Source organism: Parasteatoda tepidariorum, chromosome 7, assembly GCF_043381705.1.
Source record: "Parasteatoda tepidariorum isolate YZ-2023 chromosome 7, CAS_Ptep_4.0, whole genome shotgun sequence".
NCBI classification, from domain to species: domain Eukaryota; kingdom Metazoa; phylum Arthropoda; class Arachnida; order Araneae; family Theridiidae; genus Parasteatoda; species Parasteatoda tepidariorum.
In genome coordinates this window covers 70,496,807-70,511,613 of record NC_092210.1, presented here as the reverse complement: position 1 = coordinate 70,511,613, position 14,807 = coordinate 70,496,807, and the positions used below count along the sequence as shown (strand labels likewise).

The window sequence follows — 14,807 nt, the reverse complement described above, 5'->3', positions numbered from 1 at the left end:
AAAAAAAGGAGGTAAATAAAACTTTTTTCGTGATCAGATTAAGTTCAGAACGAAAAAAATACACAGCGCTTGTGATTTCGCACTGTATTGTGTAAATATATAGCACTGATTCCACACGAAGTATGCAGAAGCAGTTTCCGACTCAATATGCTCAAGTCTATTCAACATCTCGAAACGAAATAGTCTTTATCAGTACTGAAACATCGGTATTAGAGCCATATTCATTGGATGCGATTTTTTTCGCATGCGTATGGAAACCTGTTTGAAAGTGACCAGTAAATATTTTTCACCAATCTGGGTTTCATTCGCATGCTAAAAAATCGTAGATAGTGAGATATCTTTCAGGCTTTATTTCATTTATCGTTAGATTGCGAGTGCTTTTTTTTTTTTTTTTTATCGACGATTTAATTCAAAGCATATAGACATTTTTAGATGTTGTCGACTTCCATCTTATTTCTTTTTCGGAATGCCGCCTTGATAAATCAGTTTTCAAATTTGTTTTAACTATTGTGGCTTCACAATTGCAACAAATAACCTTTTCGCTAGACATGATTTTTTTAAAAAAAGAATCTTTTTACGTATGAAATTTTAAACATAAGTGCAAAAAATATAAAATGCTCTGTTCTCATAAAAAAAAACACAAAGCAAATTACTGCGCCAGCGATAGAGGCCGAAGTTGGCAAATTTCCAAAAATAGCTTAATAAAGGGGAAAAAAATTCTCCCCTTTTTATCCAGTAACTGTTTGAGTTGGAGATTAACGGAGAATTACGAGCGCTTTCTCCTTCTGCGGTAAGCTAGAAAAAAAAATATTTAAAACAATTCTGTAAGAAAAGAATTTTGCAGAACCATTATTGCTTCTGCAGAAATTTTTTGTTTCTGAAGAAAATGTTTTTTTTTTGTTGGTAAAACAGCTTCTGTTTCTGCAGAATTTATTTTGAGAACTTTTGTTTGTGGCAAACCAAAAATTTTTATTTCCCAAATAAAAAAAAAAATCTTTCTGCAAGAACTCAGTCGCTTTCTGCGACAATGTCGCTGTGTTTCAGCCACGGGGCTAACATTTGACATGAGCATTAATATTTTATAAAGGATGTTTAACTATTTTGCTTTATTAATTCAGTTCTGTAAAAAAAAAAAAAAAATCCTAGAAGAGCATTGCAATTTTTCATGGAAATGCTAAATCGGAAATTTCTTACTACATTAGACACAAAATGAATAAGCATAAAAGATTGAAAATTATGGACTGTTCTAATATATATTATTATTGCAATTACAAATAGAGTTTCTGAATTTCAACAATTATACATGTTGGTAAATTCCTTCAGCTTTTTTTTCCCATTTAACACACATATATATATATATATATATACCACACAGTGAAACCTCCTGTTATGGACACCCCTCCAAAACAGACGCTTCTCAATACGGACATATTTCTGAATCCCAGTGAATCTTCCATGATTCAACCATTATGTACATTCTTCGCAAGGCGGACACTGCCATAACTGGACACAGACAGTCATTTTTCTCCTGAAAAGTTTTTTTTTTTGGTGCCTTTTGGTTATCCATAACTAAATATTTTTAAGCTATTTCACTACTAAAGAATCACTCTCTCTCCTGTCACCTAGCCCTATTTTTGCAAAGAAAGGAGAGAAAATGATACTGCTCTTATGAAATAAGGAATCTCTTGATCATTTCATCTGGACGACACAGGTAATGAGAGCCCTCAATTTGAAATGACGTCTTAAATGCTTCTTCCCCAGTGAAAATTTTTGTCATTTTATTGTCAATTTGAAGACTGTATTTAACACAGCTGTGGTACAAAAAGAACAGAAATATAATCTTACAGGTATGGATTGCTTTTTCCCCCTTCTGTTTATTATGAGAGGTTTACTTTCAAGGAGGTATTACTAATGTTTTCTATCAAGTGATAGGTAGGTGTTAGGGGGTGTAAAACTAATAATTGAAACCGAATGAGGACTAAAAGCTCCTATTCGGTATCATAAGACTAACTTGAATATCTGTCTAACTAATAGGAAAATTATATTCATTTATCTGTAGCTACATCAAAAAATATGTATTTATATCAAACTTTTTAATCTATTCTATTTTGTATAGATAAATTTTTTTTTTAAGTTTAAATAAATATCCTTGTAGATTTTATTTAATTATTTCTTTATCCTTGAAAATATTCTAAAATATTTACGGTGTTAAACTTCATTACTCAGGTATTCTTCCTGTAAAATGACAACTCTCATAAACGAAAATTTTTTTCGGTCCTAAGAATGTCCACTTTACCGAGGTTTCACTGTATATATATAAATAAAAAATAAATTATTAAGATGAAAAGAAAAGAGAATATTAAAAATGTTAATATAATTAAGTATTATTAACTGTGCATTAGTTGCACCCTTATAACTTTGGAAAGGTTGATAGTATTTTGATTCTGTAATGTGTTTTGGTAATATTCTAAAGAAATCTCTTAAAATAAGTATTACCTACTTATTTTAAGACAGTTACAACAGTTAATTGTAATTATCACAGAATATGCTTATCCAAGCCAAAAAAGCACTAATTCTGAAGAAAGATATCAATTTTATTACTGCATTTGATTCATTCAAAAATAATCCTTTAAACCAAAATTCCAAAAATTAAGGGGTCGAAAAAGACAACTGAACATGTGGCAAAAAATATGCCAATTTTTGGTGTCGGTGGAAACAGATTTATATAAAGTATCGTTCTCTAATTGTTCAGCCTTTAAGTATTTCTCTTCAGTGAAGTAAAGGTGGCCTCAATTTTTAAAAATAAATAAAAAGCGGTAGCAAGTTGTTCATTGCATAAACTTATCAACCTAGATGGGTAAGTAAATTTGAGTACAGATCAACGATATAGTTAATTATTGGGGGATAAAAATTCAGCATTCTTTCTCCAAATTGCTCCACCAGAATAATAAAATAAATAGAAAAAGGTAGGAGATTTTCTTTCCTGAAAGAAAAACTAGGAAAAGTAGTATTTTCTTTTCTCTTTTTCTGGAGATATAAATTCAATAAGTGAAATTGTCTTGCCTTATCAAATGTATTATTAATGGAATTTACATGCTTTTTTTCTTTTCCTTTAACTCGTACGCATTAAAAAAGAAACTTGTAAATGTAAAAATGCCTAGAAAGCAATATGCCTTTAAATATCAAAATTACACTTAGCATGGTTCTTTTTGTGTTCAACAAGGATTAGATACGATTTAGTTTTTTTTATCACCCCCCCCCCAAAAAAATGGCAGCTCTATTATTTTATGAATAGCTTTTTATCTCATTAAAACAAAATGTGACTAACCACCACGATAGAAAAGTAATTTAAGGCCAATATTTGGATCTGTAATCATAAACACATCATGACATTTTCTACATCATGAAAGTATATACTTTTTACATTCATTCTAAGTAAGAACATCTGAAAAAAGTTTTCTTTTTGGTTAACTTATGAAAGAATTAGAATAGCATTTAATGACACTCTTTGACAAAGTTGACTTATTTTAGCAGTCAACAAACACGATAGACAGGAGGTCAGATTACTAAGGTTTTGCTCCTATATTACATAAAATAGATATGGATTTTGAAGTTACCTTAGACATGAGGACAACTTAACAAAGATGGTTGACTTGACAAGCTTTATTGTACTAATTCTTTTGTTATCAGATTTTTGTTCATCCAAACCTTAACTTCAAATTTAAAAGATTGTATCCAAAGTAAAACAAAGATTGATATAGCTTTAGAGATTAATTCAATAATACATTTGTTTCCAGATTCTGTACAATTTTATAAATAGTTATTTGCATAATTTGAGAACACAAAAGTAGTTTTAATTAACCATAATGTCTACATACCACTGTAAATATCATTGTATAAGCAGAAAACGATGAATGCCCAGAAGGAAATGATAGTCTGAAAAAAAAAAGAAACTTATATGCTGTTTTTCAGATTTATTATTTATATTTGACATAGTAGGTTTCTATAAAAAATTAGAGACAGAGGTGATTGTATTTTGGGGCTACCCTGAATTCCGGGCTTTTTGTAATGTTCTTTAGGGTCAAAAAATTAGGAGCAGGGCATGTGATTTTTCAATGAATATTGCAGAATTCCAAGTTACTTAAGAAAATTGGTTCTTGGACTTTTGCCAATCAAAAACTTATATTCCAATGAAATTTTCAAGGAATTCTACCATCCCCAAATTCAAATTTTGAAACTATCGCCACTTCTCGCTAACGAGATGTTTACATACACGCGAAACGGACAGAAAATAGCCAATTTCATATTTTTGGTTTGGTGGATTTTCGCTAATCTAAATATTTAGAACTGCGCCGGAATCCGCTAAAATCGTGATTCGTATTCACACGGTTTGAATATCAAACATCGACCTTCATATTTACCTAATTAAAAAGTTACGCACTGCGATTCATATTCACATGCCTTAAAAATCGTACATCACGACTTTATTCACATGATTTAAAAAAATCTTTTATCGTGATTTGTATCTATGCAGTTTTAAAATCAATTTTCCAATTTCTATTCATGCGTTTTCAAAATCCAGTAACACGATTCATATTCACGCAAATTTAAAAATGTAACAATTATTATTCTCGCGTTTGGAAAATCAAACACCGATTTCCATATTTTTACGTGATTTAAACGTTATGCATTGTGATTCGTATTCACGTGTTTTTCAAATTCAATATTGAGATTTGCATTAGCCAGATTTTAAAATCCAATATCGCAATTCATATTCACGCGATTTTAAAAATCACACATAGCGATACATGTAAGCACTAAGATTTTTACAAAATAAATTATATAGGCATGATATATTTTATTGGTAAGCAATTTAATTATAAATCTTATTTCAAAAATTTTTAAATATGAAACATTGTATGGTATACAAATTGATATCTTATTATTGATTTCTAGCATATAAAATTTTCAGGGTTTTTCACTTTGTGCCACAATCACCCTTGTAGAGAGTATTGCAAAAATTTTTGATTGGCACATGACAATATTTAAAATCTGCAGTTTACAATTACTATTAAAACTCTTCCCATTTAACCGCACAAGACTACTCCAAAGCTTTTATATAAGATAAGAGAATGGGAAAAACATTCAAACATCTTTTCATAAGCTGAATCAACAATGAACAAAGAAAAAAAAAATCTGGCAATTTTTAAGTCTTAACCATTAAAATAGAAAAAAAAGTGACCTTTACTTAAATATATATATATGTGTGTGTGGGTGTGTATTTAAGAATTGTGTGCTGAAAGGAATATTATGTTATTAATTAATGACATGTAGAGGAGAGTTGGACAAAACGGGATGCCATTATTGTTTTTATTTACTATGGAATATCTGTTATGGCAAACCATACATTACTTTTTTTGTAGCTATAGCATTTATTGAAGCACACAAAAAACACATTTTAAACTAATTTTAATGACTGTGAAATAGAAAAAAATATTAATTTCCAAACTTTTACATATCCCGTTTTAGCATGCCTGGGTTGGATAAAACGGGATAGGGTTTACAGTGTTAAATTTTTTGCATAAAACTAAGTGAAGAGCATAATTAACTGACAGAGAACTGCAAAGCAAAATTTCTATAAATTATATTCATGGGATTTTACTGCTCTACTGTTCTAACACTTTTATATAGATTGTTTTATAAGTAAGAACACAAAAAATATGATGCTGCATTTGTTTTTAAAGACTATAAGTTTTCAAACATGAAGGCTTATTTCCGCAATTTTCGTTGTCGAGATGTGCCTTGTGCTTTTAATAGAGATTTTATAGCAGCCTTTTCTTCAATTCTCTTGGTTCTTTTTTTGTAGCTTAATAATCCCTTCCTTTTCTTCCATTTCTAATTCACTTTTATTTCCATTTCACTCCGTTGATGTCGTAAGATCCCTGAAAGACTCTTTAATAATCAAGTATTTAAATTCTTCAGTAAACAAAAAGAAGAATTCTTTTTAGAATTGAATTTAGATTGAATTGAGCAATCCAGAAAATTAAGAAGTTTATATATAAAAAAGCTCAAGTCTTCATCAGAGAAATACATTACAATTAGTTCTAAAGAAAGATGTGAAATCCTAGAGTCGAAAATAAAATGCTTAATAATGAACATTAATAAACAAATTTTGCATTACTATATAAGGAGACTAAATTTTTCAAAAATATAAATAGCTAATATAAATAAGCTGTTCAAAAAGCCTAGGCCTACATTAATATATGGCTATATTAAAAGGTAATAATTCAACAAATAAATAGGTAGATAAAACGGGACATAAAAATCTCTATCCCGTTTTATCCAACTCATAAGTGTCCTGTTTTGTCCGACTCCGACACTTTTTGAAACAAACATGGCTGCTGCCTAAATGTGAAAAGGAAATAAGATAGACTACACATAAAAATATTGGTAATTAAATGGTTAATCAAATTTAATACTCACCGGAATTTTATTCTCATATATATAGGCAGTACAATGTGAAAAACAACGTACGTAAATGTAGAAACTGGCAATAAAATAGAATAAAAAAGTTCTGAGACCTACAACTTTCTATCAAATAGTGATCTCGAGACGGGACGCACCGAGAATAATATAATCACTGTCGAATAACACATTTCTGTCGTTGTCCACTAGATAGCTGCAATAGTCTGGTCCCTAGGCGACGTATCCCGTTTTGTCCGACTATCCCGTTTTATCCAACTCTCCCCTATAAGATTGGATACTTGGAATGTTAAGGAATAGGAATTTCACCCTTTTGGCAAAATTTGGAATATTAACTTTCAGTTTTGGAATCATTCAAATCAATAATGCTGTATTAACTTAAAAATGGCTTGAATCTACAGAATTTGAAATAAGCTTCTTGAATGCAGCACAAATGATTAATATATAATTAAAAACTATGTGAATATTTAATAGATCTAGCTAAATCACATAAAAAGTTACATTTTATAAAAAACAGATGGAAGTGCTTGGGACTCAATCAGTATTCTGAGTTTCAGCACAATCAGAACAAAACTATGAATTTGTATAGAAGACTGAAAACTATTTTTACTTACACTTAAAAGCATAATATTTATTTAAAAAACCCATAATTCTGAGACAAACAAAATATATGTTCTTTACTTACTGTTAAATCACATAAATATTCTTTTGTTTAGTTAGTACAAAACAACAAAAAAACTAACTAGGTAAACTAATAATTCTGGAATATCCTAATAATTAGTTATCAGGGATCAGCCTAGGTTTTTCTGAGAGGTACCCCCCATTTTGTGAAAATTTAGACATAATTTGCGAAAACTAAAAATTGTATTGAAAAATCAATACAAAAATATGGATTTATAGTTTCTTATGGAATATAAAAATAAAATTTTAAGGAAAAGTATTTTATGAAACTACTGTTTTTCCTAAAGTTGAATTATGAAGGCACCCCTAAACGGTAGTAAATTTGGCCTCAACAGACCCCTGCTTATAGATATATTAACCTTCCTTATAAAAGCTGATACATTTAAAATGAAAACAGGGGGCAGTAGGTAGTGAAAGTTGGAATATTTTAAGTGGTTATACAATAAAATATCAAAGTGAATAAATTTTTTATGGTATGTTGTTGTTCATTTACGTCGCACTAGAGCTGCACAATGGACTATTGGCAACGGTCTGGGAAACATCACTGAGGATGATCCGAAGAAATGCCATCACAATTTAGATCCTCTGCAGAGGGGATGGCACCCCTGTTTCGGTAGCGCGACGACCTGCATGTGAAGGCGAGCATTTTATGGTAGAACAGTTTAACGAGGACCAATACCGCACACCCTCTGTCTCTACACAGGCTGATCTAAGTGGTCACCCACCCGCACACTGACCGTAGCCAGTGATGCTTGACTTCGGTGATCTGCTGGGAGCCGTGTCTTAACGATCAGTCCACTACGGAACTTTTATGGTTTCAAAGGTTTAAACATTTACAGAATTCTATTGGATAAACATATAATTTTTGTATACATTTTGAAAGTTACTAAAATTGATTTCATACGAATAACTTTTTTAAAATAAAAGGTAGTAAAATTTTTAAAAACAAGAAAAGCTTAATTCTTATGAAGTCATTGTTCTCAAGTCTAGGTAGCTTTTTGTGATTAAACAATAATAAATCAAAATCTTAATAGGAATATAGTTCTCTTTTCATGAACAATAGGCTACATAATAAGAGTTACAAAAGAGAGTGCTAGCTTTTAATGAAATGAAACCAAAGCTATGAAACAAAATCCGCCATAAAATAAATTTTTAAATTTAAATAATTTTACCTAACAATTGAAAAATAAATTAAAAATCTACCTAGCTTCTCTGACATAAAAAGGTTTCTCTGTATTCAAACATTCAAATTCAGTTTGATAGGCATGAGGATCAGCAACAAGAGAGCAATTAACAGACGGTTTGCAGATATCCAGGAAATGAGGACGCAGTCTACCAATACTATATTTTGCAATGTCTGTGGTAAGTTGTGACATGCAAGCACCATAAAGAAATATCCCCACTCTCTTGTAGATTCTCCAAATTACGTTCGGTACAGGACGTCCTCGAAAAATGTACACTTTTCCTCTGTCATCTCTAGTTGTTCTCGTCTCAGTCACAAATTCATTCAAGCTGATCTGAAATGTGTGAAAATACAAATTTATTAAGTTTTCATAAAAAATGATAATGAACTGCAAAGTGAATAAATAATCTACAGGAAACTTTTTATAAAAGCTTTTTAAATTTTTTTTTAAATCAAAACTTTTATTAAATATAAATTAAAAATACAATTGATAAAATTTTTTTTTAAATTTTAAATACATAATACATGCTGCTGAAAACATCACTTAACTCAGAGTTATCATTTAAGCAAATCATAAAAGAATAATCTTTTCATAACTAAAAATTATTAAAACTTTTCCAAAATTATAAAATCTTTTTTTACATTTTGAAGACTGCGGGAAAAGCAATCCTATAACTATTTACAAGACTAGATTAATTTATGTTACTTTTTCATAAAAAATATATTTTGTGACAATTTTTAATAATACATTTGATTAAAATTTTTTATAATAATTTCAAACAAAACTTTATTTGAGAATTAAAATGAAATATAATTCTTTAAAACATTAGGAAAAAATCTAGGAATAAATAAAACTATGATTAAAAAATGAATCTAAAATACTTTTTTAAAAATTAAATATTGAAAGGTACATTTAGAAATTGAGAAAAATTACAATTGTACATAATCATTCCTTGAAGTTGGTGTTTACAGGAAATGATTATAAATGAGAAATTTTCCATGACTTTAATTTTTTAAACATCAGAATTCAAACTCTGCAATGGCTTCACATTATGTACTGAATACATTTGCAGTATCTGTCATGTCCATCAATAGTTTTTTTATTTTATTTTTCATTATTGTCAATACACTAGTTATTAAAACTTCGTTAAATACAGAAAATTACTCTAAAAGAAAATTCTATAGGGATACAAAAATATTTATAGAGAAAAATTTCCTTTATAATTTTTATGTTGATGATAACCAAAAAAATACGAAAATAAATGGGGGAAAACTGGATCCTACCATTCGATTTTCCGGCCAATAAAAATGCACTGACAATAATGGAAAACTGTATAATGTATGTAACTGTATTATGTAGGTAAACTTTTTTATGTATTTTTTAAAAATATTTGAACATGTGGACATCAGAAATTTTTGTAAACAGTTTCAATAATTTAATTACAACTACTGAGATAACAATTTTTAATAAAAAAAAGTGCATTAACAAAATTAAAATTTTAAAATGAAAAAAAAAATGATAAAAATTATGCACTATTTACGTATGTTATGTTGAAAAGAGAAAGCACATAGTTCTAGTGTTCTGTCACTTTTTTTAAAAAATTACTACATAAGTTTCTTTTTTTCGTTAACAACAAAACAAATATTTTAGCAGTAATAATAATAAGAAGAAATTTAGTATATTACCATTCCATTTTAAAATGTAATTATGCACCCAGTTTATGAATTGGGGTAGAGTCAATATCAATAAGCAATATTTATAATTAATTAAAATAATTTAATAACAGTTAAAAGCATAATATAAATTTCAATTTATCGAATTTCCAAGGTCGTCTAAGTGCACCATCTCGACCTTCCCTTGCAGACACTAATGATCATAAATAAACTCCCTCTAATCAAATTTTTCTTATCTCCCATCAAAATTGCATACATTAGTAAATAAATTAATATTGTATATTAAATAAAGTTTCTTTAAAATAAAAAAAACAATCATATAATAAAGAAAATACAATTCTTACCACTGTTATAGGAAGAAACACTCCGATAACATAAAGTGCATTACTTGTTATAGTTGACTCACTGAAAGGATATCTTATGCTATCATCATCACAAAAGAAACCTCTCTTGAAGGGTTTTCCATGCAAATGGAAAAGTAAAATTGGGATACCAACTAAAAGATTAACAATTAAATATTATATAAAAACATTTCTGTAAAAAATATATGTATGGAAAAATCAAAACTGAAGGTATGGTATTAGAAAATATGAAGAATCAAACAGTACATTAGATACGAAAATTCTATATAGGAAAATCAAAATTGAAGCTATTTGAAAAAAAAAAAACTTGTTCTTTAAATAGCAACTTTTGGAATAAAATAGCATATTAAATATTTCATTAATACTAGAAGCAACGCTGGGGTGGTTTTAATTGTTTTTTTGCCATTTCTAACGTTATTTTTGACAATACACGTGAGCCTTGAGGCTCACCTTTTCTAAATTATTTCTAAGTATACAATATCAAATATAAAATAAATAATTAATTATGGAAAAACCTAAAACAGCCAAAAGGGTTCATTTTGACCCCTTTAAGAAAACTTTTTTCTGCCAGTTTTTTATTTTGCAGAACTGGAAGCATTATGAAGATGAATTTTAGAACAGAAATTAGGATCGACATATTAAAAAAACGCAGTAGTAATCAGAATTAAACCCAAAAACACAGATAATTTTTGTGGATAATTATATTCTAACAGTTAATTAATTTTTCTTAAAAATGGAATCTGAATAAAAAGGCAGTGTTTTTAAGGGATGAAGGCTTTTTTACAAAAAGGGTGCATTTATAAGGATCAAACGACAGGCAGGGCAGGCTGCCTTTCTAAAAATACTTATGTACATTGCTACAGAAAACTTCTTTTTCTTCATTAAAATTTGTGATTGATTTGTTTTGTTAAAAACAATTCTTCCAAAATTTAGTTTGTATGTACCAGTGTGTAATTATTATTTAAAGAGTGAATTAATCTTTTATAAATGGAAAATGAATAAAAAGGCTATGTTTTTAAGTGATGGCAGCTTATTTTTACAAAACTGGAGTTTTTATTTTGATCATAGGGCAGGCAGTGCGAACAGCCTTTCAAAAACCGCTTAGAGAGAAAACTGACATTTTTAGCGATAATCACAAATTAAAAAATCTTGTACTTTGGAATAACATCAACTTTTCATAAGGGTCAAATTGACCCCAAATTAGTTCTTAGGTAAGTCTAAAATCCAGCTGTTCTAGGGTAAAACATACTTTAAACATTACTGAACATTTTGAAAGAAGAGGTGATGAAAAAAAAAAGAATTCTATCAAAATTTAAAAGTCTAACTTGGGTTTAAAATTTAAAAGTCTAACTTAGGATTCATTTTTCTATACATGGAAACAAATATATCCTAGAAAAATTGAAATATTTCTAACTGCTTAAGCAGCAAAAAAGAATGAAAATAAAATTAAAACTTAACTACTATTTTTCATACATAAATACAATAAATTGCTTCTTTTAAAAAATGTATTATCTTATTATTAATTTAAAAAATAAATTTTTTTGGTGAAGTAAATCAAAATTTAAAATTATCAAATATATGGTCTAATTCTATGCTCATAGAATGTGGATTGTTTTCTACATTAAATGAAATAAAATTAGAATGAGAAGATAAAAAGTATTATAATTAAAGACAATATAATTAAATTATGATGAGTAGGATAAATTATATTTGATATACTAGGGGATTAAATTATTAGAAGTCACATAAAAAGCTCCCTTAACTGAGGATAAGTAATCCTTTTCAGCTACCCTAAAAACTTATTTTAAACAGTTTATTAAGAAACAATTTATATGAATTCAACATAGTGAAGAACAAATTGATAAGAAAAAAGGTTGATGCGGAAGTGTAAAATTTAATATCTATTCAATAAGTTTTAAAATAATTTCATAAAAAATCGAGTTGCACATTCGAATTTATTCAATTTCACTGAAATATTGTAGAACTGAAAGAAAAATTAAGAATTTTAAGGAGAATCTTATTTTTGTTTCAAAAAGATTTAATACGGTTTATAACACGAAATATTATAAGTATTTCATTATTTCCCCCACCTTGCAGCAAAAAGAAAAGATAATGAAACATATGTTTATGGGTAAGCATAGACTTAAATAGGAAAAAATACATAAATAACACAATACCACTATTTTCTTTCTTAGCAAAATTACAAACCTAATAAAAGAAGAATTAAATCAAGCAGAATCTTGATAATAACTTTCGTGTCTTTCGACATTGGTGTAGGCAGAGTGATTGAAATAATAAAAACGAATCAGACATAAAAATCGCCCATATGCATAACTTTCACCGCAATATACAATCATAACTCATTTCCTATGCAGAATGAAAGGGGTAGTGTTTACTTATGTTATCAATATCAAACATGAGAGAAGAATATGCGCATGCCTGAAGTAACAGACGACCTTTTACGTTAAAAATTTTCATTCACAACTAGCGCCCTCTTTGCATGAATAAAAAATATGACCTATCATGGCGATAAATACAAATGCTAATTAATAGAGGAAATGAAGAAAAAAAAAGCGTTCCATTGTCAATACTGTGACGAAACGTCATTCCATAAAAAGTAAACTGTTCAACTCGTAACCAATAACGAATTCTAAAGATTGTTGCCAGATAGGGCTGTAATTGGCTATCAGCGGTTGGGCGAATTATGACTGCTACACTTCTGCCATTCAAATTCTAACTGCTTTTAGTAGAAAAAATTATTTCTCGTACTTTATCCTTAATTATTACACATCTTGGTATCGTACCTGAAATGCACATGTTAAAAAAAAAGTATGGATTGCCTTGCCTTGAATATTTTTATTTATTTTCGTCTAGAGATAGGATCTTCATGTTCCAGAGGACTCAATCAGACACAAAAACATTCACAATCTGAAAAAAACATACCCCATTCTCGACGAATTTGGATTTCTGACTCTCAAATAACGGAAAATATGGTCCCACCCTGTAGTTTAGCTTGGTCAAGAGAGCAGTGAAGTTTTTCAGCGAATTGAAAAATTTTTGCTTACATTAAAAAGATTTTTTATTCAAAGATAATTCCAAACAAAATATAAGTTTCAGCAAAAAATTATTATTTTTTTTATAAATTTTTAATAACAATCGAAATTTTTTAAAATTGTAATGTATACAATTTTTGACTATTTTAACGAATGTAATTTTACATGGCAGAATACAAAGAGTTATCCAAATCAGTTTTATATTTTTTGAGAATCGAGTTTTCTCGTACAATTTTTTTTTTTTTTAAATTTGATTACTCAGGAATTTTTTGAAGAAATTTTATTTTTTTAAAAATATTATTTTTTGGCAAGTCAAATTTCATTCTTTAAAGAGATGAAAAAAATTGTATACCTCAAAATTAAATTTTTTTTTCGAATTTTATTATTAAATAAATTAACAAAAAATAATAAATATTTACTAATAGTTACTCTTGGCATAGGATTATAGTTAAATAAATGAATTTTATAATTTTGTGCAAAATTTTTTTGTATATTCACTCAAAAATTTTTCGAGATTGTGATTTCTTAAATAGGGATCAGTTTCTCAGATGAGAGGGAGATAAGGCTTTTGTAAGTAACTAGTAGTTTGAATGTAGAATGTTTGACTTTTCACAGCAATTACTTCTTACAAAGCAACGCGTTCATTGCGCGTGGAGGAAGGAAAATTGATAGAGTTTTGGAAATCAAAGATCGAAGCAAGGGCGCCAGCAGCGGGGTGCTAGAGGGTGCACTTGCACGCCCCTGGCTTTTTTTTTAAAAAACAATTAGAGATACAGAAAAACAATTTTGTTATAAAATTTTTCTTATTAAAAATACTTTTATTCAAAAACAAATAATTAAGTAAATATAGATACATAACAATTAAAAAATTGCTTAATCAAACAAGAATTGTAATCGTCCTGTTTGCTGTTCAAATCTGTTTATAACTTTTTCAATGATTCATCTTTGATTCTTTTCTTATGCACACTGAGCATGCCACAAACTTGGCAGATATCTAAGCTATATTTTTCAATTTCATTTAATAAAATAATAATAATATTATATTTTCTATTAGTTATTCTGTTTATAACAAAGATGTAAAACACAAACTGACTTTTCACAACTGTAAAACTTTATCAACACAATAAATACTAATGGAAACTACTGTTTGTATAGCTATTTGTGTTTCAATGCCAGCACCACCAATACAGTTTCTTGCGGCAAGATTTGCTACTAGAAATTCGTACTTTTTTTTTAAATATCTTGTTAACAATGAAGAATGTATCTTGAAAAAAAATTAACAGATGAAAGTATATGTAATAACAAAGCAAAATGCAATAAAATAAAAATTTTTTTTTGGGGGGGGGTAGCTTGTTACCCCCTTTGCACCCC

General features: G+C 28.5%; 1 protein-coding gene across 1 annotated transcript in view; it reads right to left on the bottom strand.

Annotated features, from left to right (window-relative positions):
* The window catches only part of LOC107444236 (putative phosphatidate phosphatase), a 22,048-nt gene extending 9,018 nt beyond the window's left edge, over positions 1-13,030 (bottom strand). Inside the window, exons 1-4 of the mRNA XM_043044417.2 lie at positions 12,592-13,030; positions 10,366-10,517; positions 8,368-8,681; positions 3,879-3,936 (exon numbers count right to left, since the gene is read on the bottom strand). Coding sequence (XP_042900351.1) covers positions 3,879-3,936; positions 8,368-8,681; positions 10,366-10,517; positions 12,592-12,652 — 585 coding nt within the window. The 5' untranslated portion in view covers positions 12,653-13,030. The remainder of the gene's footprint in view (positions 1-3,878; positions 3,937-8,367; positions 8,682-10,365; positions 10,518-12,591) is intronic.
* Positions 13,031-14,807: the final 1,777 nt, after the last annotated feature.